The sequence below is a fragment of the Convolutriloba macropyga genome, chromosome 3, assembly GCF_964194025.1.
Source record: "Convolutriloba macropyga chromosome 3, txConMacr16.3, whole genome shotgun sequence".
Lineage (NCBI taxonomy): Eukaryota > Metazoa > Xenacoelomorpha > Acoela > Convolutidae > Convolutriloba > Convolutriloba macropyga.
Window position 1 is genome coordinate 23,623,651 of NC_134470.1, and position 16,472 is coordinate 23,640,122.

General features: G+C 34.5%; 2 protein-coding genes across 6 annotated transcripts in view; one reads left to right on the forward strand and one right to left on the reverse strand.

Moving 5' to 3' along the window:
• LOC142336083 (syntaxin-binding protein 1-like) overlaps window positions 1-16,472 on the forward strand; it is a 631,753-nt gene that overhangs the window by 288,354 nt on the left and 326,927 nt on the right. The gene's annotated exons all lie outside the window — the stretch shown is intronic.
• LOC142336079 (uncharacterized) overlaps window positions 3,644-16,472 on the reverse strand; it is a 50,503-nt gene continuing 37,674 nt past the window's right edge. The window contains exons 9-11 of one of the 2 annotated variants that reach the window (XM_075384594.1): window positions 12,630-12,740; window positions 5,052-5,148; window positions 3,644-4,353 (exon numbers count right to left, since the gene is read on the reverse strand). In XM_075384594.1, the coding sequence (XP_075240709.1) occupies window positions 4,159-4,353; window positions 5,052-5,148; window positions 12,630-12,740 (403 nt within the window). In that variant the 3' untranslated portion in view covers window positions 3,644-4,158. The remainder of the gene's footprint in view (window positions 4,354-5,051; window positions 5,149-12,629; window positions 12,741-16,472) is intronic. The other variant, XM_075384595.1, reaches the window with a different exon arrangement.

Genomic DNA, 16,472 nt, shown 5'->3' on the forward strand with positions numbered 1-16,472 from the left:
CTATCATCACATAGTTTAAATTATTTGCGACAAAACACCCGCATAGTTACCCGTAAAGCTAAAGTTGCAAAAATGATGGACCAAGTTTTGAAAATCTAATACAAATTCAGCAACCTATATCATAAGTATTGTTTCACAACTCGAGCAAATTTCCAGCTTAAATCAAGCCCGGGGTTTGTTATAACGGAAACCGTTATCAACCAAAAAGAACTTCAAAAACAGATTTTAAGAATATCCTAAAACAACCAAAACAAGTTTTTGGTTATGTTTTGATTATTCTGTTACTATATGTAGGAAACTAGAAAAACTATCACAACTTTTAACTTGCTAAAATGATTACCAAAATGTAAATACTTTTTTTTTCAAAAAGTAAACTGTCCTTTGTCACTTCGAAACTCCCCTTTTGTTAAGCCAGAAAGCAAGTATCAACAGGAAGATTTTGATGGAATGTTTCAAAATTTAACGCAATTTTTAAAAAATACTTGAGCATGCACTTATACAAATTTGTAATTCTTCAATGAAACAAAACAAAAAAATCAATGGATATCAAAGGAACTTAAGAAATTAATAGCAGATAATATTATTTGTACAATCAATACAAACTCTCAAAGGTTTATTTTCCAGGCGTTCAAAAAATGCAATAACCTAGAAGACAGAAGATAGATTCACAGCACGAAAATTTTGGTTGATTCTTTTAAGCAATGTTGATATCGAAACTAAATAGAATTTCATAAAACATAAGAAGTCCAGGTTAACAATCCAAAGAACAGACTCCCTTAACAAACTTACAATTAATATTTTTAAACAAGATCAATCTAAGAGAGTCAACAAAGCCCCTGACTCCATATACACGAATAAAAAACCAAAGCTATTAGACAATTTCTTTATTCAAGATTTAGTGCTTTTACCATCCCTAAAAATAACAAAAATTATTGTTCAAATTAACTCTATGCGTCACTAAAATGCTTACGTATTACAACAACCTTCTTGCGGGAATCAATGACAGACAAAGCAAAAAAGAGGAACAAAAAATGGCAAATATCAAAAATTGAAATCCAGTGGCGCAAATTAAGAAAACCTTATAACTACAACCCAAAATATTAACTTAAGAATATCATACAACTTTTAAGTGAAAAAATACTATTTTCTCCGACTAAAATTACGCCGCATCAGAAGTCCAAGTGTAATTCTTGAGGCCAAGTGAAAAGACAGCAACAAAAGCACTCAAGACAAAAAAATCAATTTTATTTTCAAAAAGCAGGTGTCATAATAATAAAAACGATTGCCTTGAACGCAAGTCAATAATAAGATTCAACTATTACCCAGCAGCAAGCAATGACATTTGACATTGATCAAATTAGGTGATAAAAGAGTGATAAGCACATAAAATACTAACAAAACCCAAAAATTAAGTGAAAAATTTTAAAAATGAAAAGCATTCAATTCGAAGAAACAAAAGTTTTAAAATGAAACAATTAATTCCTTTAATTTAAGCATCCTTAGTAACCCATGAAACTTGTCATTAAGGAGTAAAAAAGCAAATTAGGCAATAACAACTCGCCAAACCTCAAAATATCGACAATATTTCTTGAAAAGATTTAAGTCACTCTTGAAGTCAAATTCATGTAAATAATTAGTTTTGAAATCAAACAATTAAACCAATTAAATAAATGATATTCGCAACCTATGAGACTGTCCTTAATGAGATGAAACGACAAGACAACAAAAAGTAAAAAAACTCTCAAAACCCAGAAAATCATTAAAATATGTTCAGAACAAAGTGTCAAAGTCTTGAAAACCTTTGGCCATAAACTCAAAACACCTAATTAGGTTTAATTTATGCCTCTTTAGCAACCAATGATAATGCCATTATTGATACTAAGTAAAAAACCAGATTTGAAATACTGTCAAAGTTAAAAAGCATTAGCTGGCTGACTGAGCATTAGCTGACTGATCAATTTCAAATAGGCTCCACTGGAAAACATATATAAATAGCACTCAAGAAAAGGAACACTGGAAACAAAATTCATAATGCCGCACGTGAAAAAAAAAACTGGTTCAAGTATCAACTTCTCACTACACTTTAAAGGTAGTTCGAAAAATCACGCTTGAAACCTACTCGCTTTTGCGCTCCCGTTACTACTCCAGCGGGACAAAAATTAAAATTTTCAACTCTAATTTGACTTCTCACTGACCTGAAAAAGCGGAAAAAATTGAGAACAGTTTCTTTTTTTAAAAAAGACAGCACACCAATACATTCTAAAGACTTTGGGTTGTCATAAGGAAACCAATACATAGGTATTAGCGTTTGAAACTGAAACAAACGGAGTGAAGACTATAGACAAAAAAACATATTTGCAATTCATTTAATGATACATTCGCAGAAATGGACAAAAAAACTTGTGATTTTGTATCTCGCAATATCCAAAATTTGCAGCAGTGTTCCGAAAAACAATTTTTCTTTTGACATTAGAAATCTACAAAATGGTCCATAACAACCAAAACAGTACATCACCAGGACCAGGATTTGTTCATGGGTGCGCTCTAAAAACCAGTAATTATTCAAATGATACGCATCCGCATTTAATTTTTAACCGCTGCATTCAGAATTTTTTTACCACGCATAACAAAACACGCATATGACACGCCAATTCATAAAAAATGATCAGCAACTTAAATGAAACCTAATTCGGCCACAAAATATTTGCAAAATTTTTTATGAAAACTTTTTTGACAGCAATCTGTTGGACGAAGAGCAATTTGGATTTTGAAATAAACAAAAGTCAACAGCTGCAAAGTCGATTTTCACTGAGACAATAATAGGAGACATGAAAAACGGAAAAAAATTGTTTTTGACTTACAAAAGCATTCAATTCATTTTCGCACAAAAAATTGTAGTGTTTCAACTGTTCTGCTCTTGCAATTAATTTATTAGAGTCTCTTCTCGAAGAACGACCGCTGTGCGTTTAAATAGGCTCCGATGTCTGAAAAAAACCTATTAATCATGTCGTATTCCATGCAACAGCGTTAGGACTCTCAACTGCTCTTTTCTACGTTAACAGCTCGCAAAAACCCAGAGGTGAATTTCAGCTCGTACAAATTGCAGAAGATAAAAGCTTATTATGTCGCTGTGATCCAAGGAAAATTTGCGCACATACTGGGAAGCATTTTATTGCAGACAGTTAGCTACTTCAATGAAAATCATCTGACTCTGAATCAGAATAAAACAGCTCGTTTTTACCAGAAATGAATCAGAACCAAAAGTTAATTCTAACAGCAATGTCATCTACTGGGAGCTGTCGTTATACAGGAATACACTTCGACCCGAAAGTGTCATTCGAAGTGCAAACGTTGTTTTACAAAAAAGCCGTCATCTATTCGCTCACTAAATCTGGTATGAAGTCATTTTGGAAATCGAAATAAGTCTGCAAATTGAACTTGGAGCACAAATTGTTACAATAATTTTCATTGTACACACGTTTACAATAATTGCTTCAATTTTCGTTCGAGTGCAACTAAACAAAGCTACGTTCTGTTAGCTGGCAAAAGTTCTTACCTAACACTTTTTGAAATTGAAAATTTCAATTTTTACAGATTAGAGAATTCTCTGAATATCTATGCAGAATTCTGAAGCAAAAGTTAATCAGTTTAAATTTGAATTAAGTAAACAAATATATAAATTATACAGTTAACTCAAACCACTACAATAAAAATTGTTAATAAATAATTTAAATAGCACTAATAATTGGAATTTTCACACAGACACCACCCTTGTGCAACAATTTGTAGCTGTATTCAAGGAATTAAGCTCCGCGCCAAAACTGATTTTATTGATTTTTTAATCGCGCAGCTCAAATCAGGACTGGCTTGGTTACATCTCTCACGGGGCACCAGAATTTTTGGTTGCTGTTTTTTTGCAACTCGGTTACTTCGTTCTTCAAAAGTGAACATTTTGAGTGCCATAGATCAAATGTGTCGCTGGGGGCTAATCAGATTGTGGTTGCGACGGGATGTAATTGGAACAAAACAAGGTAAAATTCGGAAGTTCCTCAATTCAGCCGTTTCAATTTAACTTCTAATTTTCGGATCCAGCTTAGTTAAGTTAGATGTTGAAGCCTTAGGTGGTGAAATTTAATCAGAACGTGGTTTACATCAGCTTCAACCGTTTGAAGGTGGCTGATTTCGAATGGATTGTCGCAGTACAATTGAGCTGCTAGGTGAGCGTGACGTTGATTGTGCTGCAGTAGCACTAGGGGGTCTCAAGTGGGTTCCAGACTTACTCTCTACCTCTGACCCCGGTGTCCTCTTTGGAACAACTCTGGCTCTCCGGAATTCACTCGTATCCACCAAGTCCTAAACACTCCACGTCTTATTTACATTCGAAGTGTGTTAGTGAGCAAAGATCTATTCACCACAACGCCAATTCATACTTGTAAAAAATGAGCTACTTTCAATATATGTTCTAGCTTTATGCAACTAAAGTAAACACAGTGCAGAATTGGATGCCAAAATTCCTCAAAACAAAAAAGAATTAAATTTCCGCATAACTTACTGAAAAGGTACTTATATCTTGCATGAGCGTTATTTTTTTTCAATCGAAATGGCCAACATAATGCTTTTGCAGGTCTGAACATTTCTGAACTCAATCGAGCGAGTTTTCTTTCCAATTTCTTAGTTTTTTTTTAAAACATTTTAGTACCATCACTTTCATTTTTCGACTTCACCTTTAGTTTCTCTATTTCAACTAATTTGGCGAATGGAAATTAAGGTAAATTTCGATTGTTGTGAGTTAACTTTTGTTTTTTTTCTCTGGTACTGATATATAAGATTCAAATATTTGAGACGTATCATCGAATGTTGCGTTGCAATGCTTATTCTTGAACTAGTTTTTGCCTTGAACAATTCCCAAAAATGAATAGGCTCGTATTTCTGAGCATCATTCTTGAATCTGAATAAATTTGTCGACCAATGAATGCATCCATACGCTTAATCTTTTGTATAGTCGAGGTTTCCAAACTGCCCAAAGCAAACGCAGAAACTGATTCTCTAACCAGCGGATTTGTTATATCATCGTCCTCCCGGATGACAACCTCTGGAAATGCCCAATCATCTCCTGCCTTGCGTGGAGTCACTTCGATGTTGATGGAACTTAAAAAGGCGCATAATTAACCATGATCTAATTCAAACGACCAACGGGCAGAAAATGGTTGACTTGAAACTTATAAAATTCTTCCGAGCTACAAATTGTCACAAACAGCGGAGAAAATGAAAGGGTTAGCCATAAAAAAAACCTGAAGCTAAAACATACCCGGCAGATTGCCGAAAAATAGCCGCCGTTGATTCCAATAAACATGATTAAGATTGAAATAACAGAAGATATTGAAAAGAAAAAGATTTTTGTACAAAAACCTTTTTTTTAAGTCCGATTTACTTTGATGGCATTTCGTAGTTGAACATACTTCTGTTTCTTAGAGAGAGGCTACAGGGGCTACTATCAATAACAATAAGCATTAGAGATGGTAAATAAGACTTATAGGAACGACGTTCAAATAGCGGGCATCTAAAATTGGGCTTTATGGGTTTATCCCGTTTCTATTTCTGACATCCATTTCTGTACTAACTCTGTTCATTTTGAATTGCTTTGCTGAGCAACTGATGTTCAAAATCACTTTTAGCAGAATGAGTGAGAGACGAGAGAAACTAGCCTAGAGAAGTCAAAAAGATTTCACGCAAAATGTTGAAAAGGCGGCAAAATGAGGTAAAGCGAAACAATTTTTTATTCGACGAAGTAAAAAAAACATAGCCGGAAGAATTCCGGAAACGACTCGAAGTGAAAATCCATTTAAACGCCATCCAACTACTCATCAAACAAAACAAGCCTTCACTAATTTATGATTATCTTGAAACAAAATCATGAAACAAAAATGTAAAAAGAATAAAATCAAATCTGTTAAAATATGATAAAAAACCTGATCAAATTTTGTTATAAATTGAGATCTCGAAAAAACTATCTCTGCCAAAATAACTTCATCAAAACAACTAGTACTTACAAAAACCACTAATGTGAATTTTGAAAAAAAATTTAGGCTAAAATTATGAAAAAAAGCTCTTAAAAACAACTTACACTGAAAAACTGGAAAAAGTTACTAAATTTTTTAATATTTCAAAAATATATAAATCCAAAGAAAAATTCCCTTCAGCCAAAAGGGTATCCAGATGTTCGCAAAACAATAGGCAAGTCATAATTGGTAAAGAAACTTAGCTAAAAACAGAAAAAAAGAACGAAAAACTGCAAAAAATTAAGAAAAATAGTTGCAATTTTCGCCATTTTTTGTCATATCTCTCAACAAAAAAACGATTCTTACCCACAAAACTGTAAACAATTGTTATCATAAAAATGCTCAAGTAGAAGGGGTTTCGTCAATACCCATTTGAGCCAGTAAAACAAAAAAATCGTCAAAAAACCGCAGAAATTAGCCCGAAAATCAGCAAAATACATTAAAAACCTCCAAATTATCATAAAATTCATATTAATTTCCAGAAACCTTCAAACCACTACCAAAACCAGCCTAAAATTAAAAGAAAATCATAACCAAGCCTCTTAACCAAAATAAATAAAAAAAACTGCCTTAAAATGCCGCATGTGAACAAAAAAATTTCGCTCGCTTGGAGAAAATTTTTTCACACATCAATTTCTCGCTCTTTCAAAAACAGCGGTATGAACAAAAACCACTCGCTTTTCGCTCCGCTCTTCACATTTGTTTAGCGCCAAAATCACTCCAAATTTTTTCACGCGTTTCATTTCCCGCTTCAAAAATCACTCCAATAAAATTGATTAGAAAAAAAGGACTTCTCCAATATTCCTCTTCGAGTCGTGAAAAATAGGAGCGCTATAGTAACCGGCTGAGAAGATGAGGGCGGCTATTAAAAAGCAATGAAAAGCCGAAATCTGGATGTCTAAAGATTTAGTTACGGAGGCCATCATGCATAATTAGATCCTGATCATACTTCTGTTTCTTAGAGAGAGGCTACAGGGGCTACTATCAATAACAATAAGCATTAGAGATGGTAAATAAGACCTATAGGAACGACGTTCAAATAGCGGGCATCTAAAATTGGGCTTTATGGGTTTATCCCGTTTCTATTTCTGACATCCATTTTTGTACTAACTCTGTTCATTTTGAATTGCTTTGCTGAGCAACTGATCTTCAAAATCACTTTTAGCAGAATGAGTGAGAGAAGAGAGAAACTAGCCTAGAGAAGTCAAAAAGATTTCACGCAAAATGTTGAAAAGGCGGCAAAATGAGGTAAAGCGAAACAATTTTTTATTCGACGAAGTAAAAAAAACATAGCCGGAAGAATTCCGGAAACGACTCGAAGTGAAAATCCATTTAAACGCCATCCAACTACTCATCAAACAAAACGTGCCTTCACTAATTTATGATTATCTTGAAACAAAGTCATGAAACAAAAATGTAAAAAGAACAAAATCAAATCTGTCAAAATATGATTAAAAACCTGATCAAATTTTGTTATAAATTGAGATCTCGAAAAAACTATCTCTGCCAAAATAACTTCATCAAAACAACTAGTACTTACAAAAACCACTAATGTGAATTTTGAAAAAAAAAATTAGGCTAAAATTATGAAAAAAAAGCTCTTAAAAATAACTTACACTGAAAAACTGGAAAAAGTTACTAAATTTTTTAATATTTAAAAAACATATAAATCCAAAGAAAAATTCCATTCAGCCAATAGGGTATCCAGATGTTCGCAAAACAATAGGCATGTCATAATTGGCAAAGAAAGTTAGCTAAAAACAGAAAAAAAGAACGAAAAACTGCAAAAAATTAAGAAAAATAGTTGCAATTTTCGCCATTTTTTGTCATATTCCTCAACAAAAAAACGATTCTTACCCACAAAACTGTAAACCATTGTTATCATAAAAATGCTCAAGTAGAAGGGGTTTCGACAATACCCATTTGAGCCAGTTAAACAAAAAATCGTCAAAAAACCGCAAAAATTAGCCCGAAAATCAGCAAAATACATTAAAAACATCCGAATTATCATAAAATTCATAATAATTTCCAGAAACCTTCCAACCACTACCAAAACCAGCCTTAAATTAAAAGAAAATCATAACCAAGCCTCTTAACCAAAATAAATGAAAAAAAACTGCCTTAAAATGCCGCATGTGAACAAAAAAATTTCGCTCGCTTAGAGAAAATTTTTTCACACATCAATTTCTCGCTCTCTCAAAAACAGCGGTATGAACAAACATACCCGGCAGATTGCCGGAAAATAGCCGCCGTTGATTCCAATAATAAGCATGATTGGGATTGAAAGAATAGATACTGAAAAAAAAATTTTGTACAAAAACATTTTTCAAGTCCGATTTATTTTGATGGCATTTCGTAGTTGAACATACTTCTGTTTCTTAGAGAGAGGCTACAGGGGCTACTATCAACACCAATAAGCATTAGAGGTGGTAACTAAGACTTACAGGAACGACGTTCAAATAGCGGGCATCTAAAATTGGGCTTTATGGGTTTATCCCGTTTCTATTTCTGACTTCAATTTTTTATACCGACTCTGTACATTTTGAATTGCTTTGCTGAGCAACTGATGTTCAAATTCACTTTAAGCAGAATGAGAGAAGAGAGACACTAGCCTAGAGAAGTCAAAAAGATTTCACGCAAAATGTCGAAAAAGCGGCAAAATGGTAAAGCGAAAAAAAGTTTGACGAAGTAAAAAAAAAATATACGAGCGCAATAATAGCCGGCTGAGAAGATGAGGGCGGCTATTAAAAACCACTCTCTTTTCGCTCCGCACTTCACATTTGTTTAGCGCCAAAATCACTCCAAATTTTTTAACGCGTTTCATTTCCCGCTTCAAAAATCACTCCAATAAAATTGATTAGAAAAAAAGGACTTCTCCAATATTACTCTTCGAGTCGTAAAAAAAAGGAGCGCTATTATAACCGGCTGAGAAGATGAGGGCGGCTATTAAAAAGCAATGAAAACCGAAATCTGGATGTCTAAAGATTTAGTTACGGAGGCCATCATGCAAAATTAGATCCCGCAGCGCAAAATAGCAAGAGCGAGGGCAACTAATCCCGAAATAGCAGGTACGTTAAAAACAAGCTAAATAAATTTTATTTGAAAACTTTCACAAGCCCTTGGAAGAACTTATGTGCGCATCCCATTTTAATTTCAATGATGCACTTACCAAAGAAACTGATTTGCTTAGGATCCTGACCTAACTGAAAAAATATCATCAAAAAACAAAGAAAATGCGCGCAATGCAATGGCAGGAAAACTTGAGTAAAACTGCTAAATCGGTATAAAAAATCAAGTTTTATGTGTTTTGTTCTGATGACAATGAAACAGCCGACAAACATCCGACGAAAACACCGAAAAAAAGTAGGGTGCTAGATGCAAACTGCCTTGTCGGCAAGCTAAAAACTTCTCCATGCAGCTTAAAGCTATTTCAGATCCTGCTAAAAACAATTGTTGTAACAATTGGTGCAATTTTTACGTCACTTTCAAAATTAAATATCTGTTGCACGAGTGGTTAAAAATATGCAGGAGAGCATAATTTAGATCTCACAAAAATCGAGATTTCAAAGGCAAATAAGTATATCAAAAATCCTGACCCGTTACGCAAAAACATTGCACGAAAATTTTCTTGGAAAGCAACTTAACGAAAAACCATTAGATTGTGAGCGAAAAATCTTAAACTCCAAGCCAACAAAACCAAGTCAATAAAAGCAGAAAAAGAGGAGTGTAACCTCATATGGTCGCAGCAAAATCTTGTCGATGAAATAAAAATCAAGTAAAGGCCAATAATAGCAACTCAGCTATCACTATCGCAGCTTTTAATAGAGAGAATAGTGAAAAGAGAAATCTCCGCTATTTGAAGAAGTTTTCACTTTCTTTAGACAATGCCCTATTTTTAATTTTGACATTTCCGACACTGGCTTTTCGGAAAAAAAAGGTTAAAATATTAAGCAAAACATTTTTCATTTAAGAAATTTTCTTTTTAAAGCAAAACATATTTAAGAAATTTTCTGCATGTAGGCCATGAATAGAACGAAGAACAAACTTGAGCAGCTCATAAATATACAGCTCATACACGGTTAGAATCTTATGCTTGACAAATATATCTTCAGAATGATCAATGCGCCTACGAAAATAAATGAATTTTAATATTTTTTAAGATATATTTTTTTCAAATTTGAGCAACCGTAAACTAATAAGCCATATTGAACTATATGTTACTTTTATATTATTTTATAAGTAAATTCAGCGGTAGATAATGTCTAAGCTTCGAAATGATCCCACACTGTTTTCCTAGTCTCTTTCGCAGCCAATATGAGCAACAAAAGAGTTTGGAATCCAATTTTAAACGAAGATACTTACAAACTTGTTTAAGAGAAACTGGACAATTATTCATAGTAAATGACGGAATGGAAGCACTTGTGTTTATATTCATTTGTACAGTATTTTTAAGTTGAGAGATTACTTGTTTGCTACAAGCCAACAACTTATCTCTTTCTGACCTGATTCATTTTGATTCCTATTACAACCTATAGAGGAAATATTTGTGCCATCGGCAAAAAGAATTATATCAGTATTTTTGCAACACTCAGGTAAGTCATTAATATATATTATGAACAACAAAGACCCAAGTACTGATCCTTGTGGAACTCCGCAATTTCTTTTTCTCCAATTCGATAAATGACCGTATATATCAAAACTTTTGGTATATGTTTGCCAGGTACGATTCAAGCCACTTTAAACAATTGCTACGAATACCTTATTTTTCTAATTTCCAGAGCAAAATTTGATTATCTATAATATCGAATGCCTTTTTGAGGTCAAGGAAGAAACTTAAAACTGGCAAATGTTTACAATTTCTAATTTTTTCAATAAATTCTACGAGGGTATCAATTGTACTATGCATAAAACGAAAACCAAATTGTTTGCATGAGAATTGTAATTTCTTTTTAAAGAAATGGTAAACTCTGTTGTACACAACTCAAAAATTTTGCTCCAGATACTTAAAAAAGATATAGGTCGATAAATATTTGCATCAGTTTTAACACCCTCTTTATGAAGTGGAATAATTTTAGCTTCAGCGTGAATCTTTGGAATCACACCTTCCCTAAATAACATGTTAATTAGATCACAGAGAAATGGAGCGGTAATATCCGAACTGATCTTTATCAAGATATTACTCAAATTATCTAGACCAGATGATGGCTTATTATCAAGTTCATTCATGATGCTTAAGATTTCCTCATCGATGGTTTTATACAAAAACATGGATTTATTATTACACTTGATTGATTTCAAAGGTGCATCTGTTATTTTCGAGGCAATCTTACCAATATCTGCAAAATAGTCATTAAAAGAGTTAGCAATCTCATCATTTGTCACGTTTAAACCAGTACTTGATTTGAGAAATGGCATATTTTAACTCACTTCATTTTTACCGGACAGATCATTAAGTAATTTATAAGTTTGTCATGCGTCTCCTTTGCAAGATTCGAAATTATTTGCGTAAAAATCTTTTTTTGGCAACTTTGACTGAATTTTCAAACTTGGCACGTAATCTCGAAGTTATTTAAAGGACTGATGTTTCTTGTGATTTTCCATTTACTATGGGCCTTGTTTTTATGCGTTCTTAGATTTTTAATCTCATTGGACACCTATTTTGGATTCTTGTTTGATTCATTTTTGAACGTTCTGAAAGGAGGGAACTCATCGGTTATCTGAAGGAAAAAATTTTGAAATTGATTAAAAGCTGCATCAGCATTAACCGCATTCAGTAATGTTTTCTTATATGCATCCTAATGATTTTTCAATTTCGATTGACATCGACATATCTCTTTTTCATTTTTTAGGAGACTTATCACGGTATATGAATGTCGGACGAACATCGCAACATTTTCGCCATTTAATTAAGACTGGATAATGATCTGAGAAACCTTGATGTTCATGTACAAGGCATTCGAGTGATGTAATATTTTGGTGGATTATATGACCTATACAAGTTATGGATGAACTGGTAACTCTGGTTGGGGCGGGTTCAAATAAATCAAATCCATTTGAAACTATTGTTTTTGTAATTTTTTTACTAGTTGATTTTCTTTGAAAATATTGATGTTGAAATCACCACAAATTATAAATTATAAATTACGGGTTTTAACTATTAATTGATTATAGCCATGAACTAAGTAACATTTCGGATCATCATTTTCTGTTAACCAAGTTTCGCTTAGACATAAAACAGAAGGAGGAGACTCAAGACCTAGTATAAGTGTTTCCAAATTAATCAGGTTCTTTTTTATGGAACGTACATTGATATGCATAATAGTTACTTGATTAAGTTCCTTTTTCGGCATTCCGAAACTTAGTATTTTTATCAGTTGCATCAATTTCTAAATAAGTATCAACATTTTCAATAATTGTTTCCTTAGTGACTCTCAAAGACAATTTAAACGCGACACGTTTTAGACAACTCTCCAACTAACAAACAGTGAAGAACTCGCGTTAATTGACCCGAGCGAAATAGGATTTGGGAAATAATGTCAATCTCGATGCCAACAGTTTGCTCAAACTTACGATCCCAGCTCCAGAGCTCCTCTCAGATTGGGCCCTGACATCTTCCACTGCTTGCTAGTTGGCACCCAGTAGTAGAACTTGCTCTTCTTTCTGTTCTTCAACAAGTTGGCCCTTATGAAATACAAATAGTCCGTTTCATAAAAAACAAATATCAGTGATATTGTAGCATGGAATAGATCTGTCTTACTAAATTCATGAAATAAAGGCCCGTATAAAGCATGGAATTGATTTAACTGTTTTTGAGTTTAAGGTTGGAGTTTCTCTCCATTTCATAGAGTTTCATACTTTCTAGTCACACCTGCTATATATAAGACTAGAATAAAAGGTTAAACATATAGAAAACCTGACTGGCCCCATTAATATAATTGTTAAAGCATGGCTACTCCATTTTTGAAATATATTGACAAAACAATTGATTTTGCACTTTTCTTTACATCCGCAATAGTGATAACCTACACGAACAGTAAGCACAACTTCTACGGTCATGTTGACAGGACCAGAAACGAACAACGTTCTTAATTAGAAAATGGTGTATCTTGGTGTACCGTCATTCTGTTTCTACTCAGTTTCTAAGTCAATCGATAGACCAACAGGAAATTGAAAACATCGACTTTGGGATCCTTGTTTTTGCAAGAATTTTCTTCTCAAAAATTTGAGCGAAAACTACGAAGTAGAGTTCATAGTGCATTAATTGGTTCATATTGATTTCTACTGAGATCCGCTGGATTCACTTTCAGCCTGATTTAAAAGAACTGAAGTGCTAATATAATTCGAGGGTTAAAATTGCACAAAATTGTTAGTTTTATGTTTTGTTATAAGACAACAACGGTGACCCTGAGCTTTTGCTCCCATAAATTTGGTCTCCAAAATTGTTTTAGGAGGGATACATACTAACTTGCAAGCAATTTAACGGAGAATTGCCAAAAGGTGGGAAAGGCTGAGGGAGTTTAACAACTCTTATTTTGTTTCCACTACCCTTATAGCATACCACAATCAATTACTCTTGGAAAGATTATAGTTGAACTGCATCGAAATGATAGCTGGGAACTCAATTTTACTAACTGCCTTGAGGGGCTTCAAAAGACGTTAATAGAGCTTATCGCAGACACCTACAAAGATTTATAAAGAAAAAATGAAACAAATGCCGGAGTTTATTCGGCTTTAAGTAGTCAACTGTTACCCATTGAAATCAGATGTCATAAATTCAAATTAATATCACCCAAAATGAGCATAACGAACTAACGCCGAGCAAATTATTCTCAAACGACTGGGATAGCGGTTGGCTTCATGTGCTGCTGCCGTTTAGGGCGACTAGCTTTAGATTAAATTAAGGGGGCGTGGGGTGAGAGGTTGGTGAGCGAGGCGCGGAGTGTGGTTCAACGTCCAAGGTTACAGGTGTAATGAGGTTGAGAGGATAGAAAGTTGTGCGGGGTTGAAATGAGGGTTGTGAATTTCTAAGAACTACCCTTCGCACGATGAATTTACGTTTCCAAAAATTTTGGTGAATCGGATACATAGAGTCTCGTAAAGCTTAAGTCGCTATCAGAACCTAATGCCCCCGAGAGGTACTTGATTATTCGGTTTTAGATAACGAAAAGCCAAAAGGTCAGACAAAAACTGCTCAAGTGAAAAATCGCACTAAAAAGGCCACAGGACAAATATAATCGCAAATTTCGTTTGAAAGCAGATGAAGTATAGCTCAGAAATTTAATGCCCATCGGGCTTTTGAGGACAAAAAGTCAAATGCTCAAAAAGCCGCTAGTACATAAATTATATTGAAAAGTCAATACTAACATAATTTCTACAAATTTCCTCAGAGAAGTTAAAAATAGTTTCCTCAGCGAAGTTAAAAACAGATCTATTCTGTTTGCCCTCCCCAACAATAGTGGGCATACATCTTTTATGACCCCAAAGAAACAATGCTTATCCTCTACTTTTAATCACCCCCAATGACAACATTGGTAACTTTCTATGACCACCAAGGAAAAGTCGTCTAATTTGCTTTGTCAAAACGTCACAGCAGAAAGCAGAAATAACATCTTAGCACACCTTAACACTACATAGCATTCCTTTAAAATCTATTGAAAAAGTTGCAAAATGGCTTTATCAAAAATGAACCTGAACAAACTCCTAAAGAGATCTAAATCTAACTGGGAAATCATAGGAATACTGCAGGAGGCAAACATTATTCTACAACGTAAAACTTGACAATGGACACAATATGAACATGGAAGCAAAAGACGTTATTAGAGCATATTGTAGACACCTACAACGATTTATATAAAAAGGAAAAAAACTTCCCAAGTTTTTTGGCTTTCAATAAATAACTGTTCCCCAATGAAATCAGATGCCAAGTTCAGATCTCCAAATTAACATCACCCAAAATGAGCATAACGAACTAACGCCGAGCAAATTACTCTCAAACGACTGTGATAGCGGTTGGCTTGATCAGTAGCTGCTGCAATTTAGGGCGACTAGCTTTAGCTTAATATAAGGGTGAGTGGGGTGAGCATGCGAGGGTGGTGAGCGCTCAAAGTTACACGTGTAATGAGGTTGAGGGGATAAAGTATGGCAGGGTGAAGTGGGGGTTCTGTATTTCTAAGAACTATTCTTCACACGATGAATTTACGTCTCCAAAATAAATTTGGTGAATCGGATAATTTGAGTCTAGTGAAGCTCAAGTATCTATCAGAACCTTATGGCCCCTAGAGGTACCTGTTTATGCGGTTTTAGGGAACGAAAATTCAAAAGGTCAGACAAAAATTGTTCAAGGGAACAATCGCACTGAAATCGTTTGAGAGCAGTTGAAATATAGCTCAGAAATTTAATGCCCCTCGGGCTTTTGAGGACAAAAGCAAAATGCTCAAAAATCAGCTAGTGCAAATCTTATTAAAAAGACAAACAATAATAACATAAGGGGTACAAATTTAATCTGAGACCAATTAAAAACAGTTGAAATCGGAAAAGTTGGATCCACTCTGCTTGCCCCCCCCCACCTTAGTTGTCATACATGTTTAATGACCCCCAAGAAACTTAATTCTCAACCTCAACCTTTTATCACCGCAAATGACAACATTGGTGACTTTCTATTATTACCACCAAGGAAAAGTCATCAAAATTGTTTTGTCAAAACCTCATAGCAGAAGCCACATCTGTGCACACCTTAACACTCCCATAGCACTCCTTTGAGGTCTGTCAAAAAGTTGCAAAATAGCTTTATCAAAAATGAATTTGAATAAACTCGTGACGATATCAAAACCTAACTGGGAAATGATACAGGACTATTGCAGGAGGCGAACATTATTCCATTCACAGCATAAAGCTTGTCAAAAGGGTCATGAGATGTACATGCAAGTTGACAAAGCCAAGAGGAACCAATGGTGATGCAAAAATCGTGGTTGCAGGAAAGATATTGGCATTAGGAGTGGAACGTGGTGAGAGGGGTCAAAACTGGGCCTTGAGAAAGTCCTTGTTTATATATGCTTGGTCACAAGATATGCCGACTCCTAATTACTGCAAAATGAATTTGGTATGGGGAATTGCTCTGCAGTGGACTACAATAAATTTAACATTAGCAACTAACGTCGGGAAAATTGCTCTCAAGAGACAGCCGAGCGTTTGGCTTCGTCAGGAGCTAGGCACGGTTTAGTGAGGCTAGCTTTAGTTTTATTGAAGGGGAGCAAATCAGCGCAGTGGAGGGGGGTGCACCGGTGGGGCTAATGGGGTGGCAACAGTGGGGGGGGGGTCAATGTCTAAGAACCCCCTATCGCACCATAATTATAAGTCTCCAAAACACACAAGACGAAAAATTGGCCAAATGAAAAATCGCGTTAAAAAGGCGGA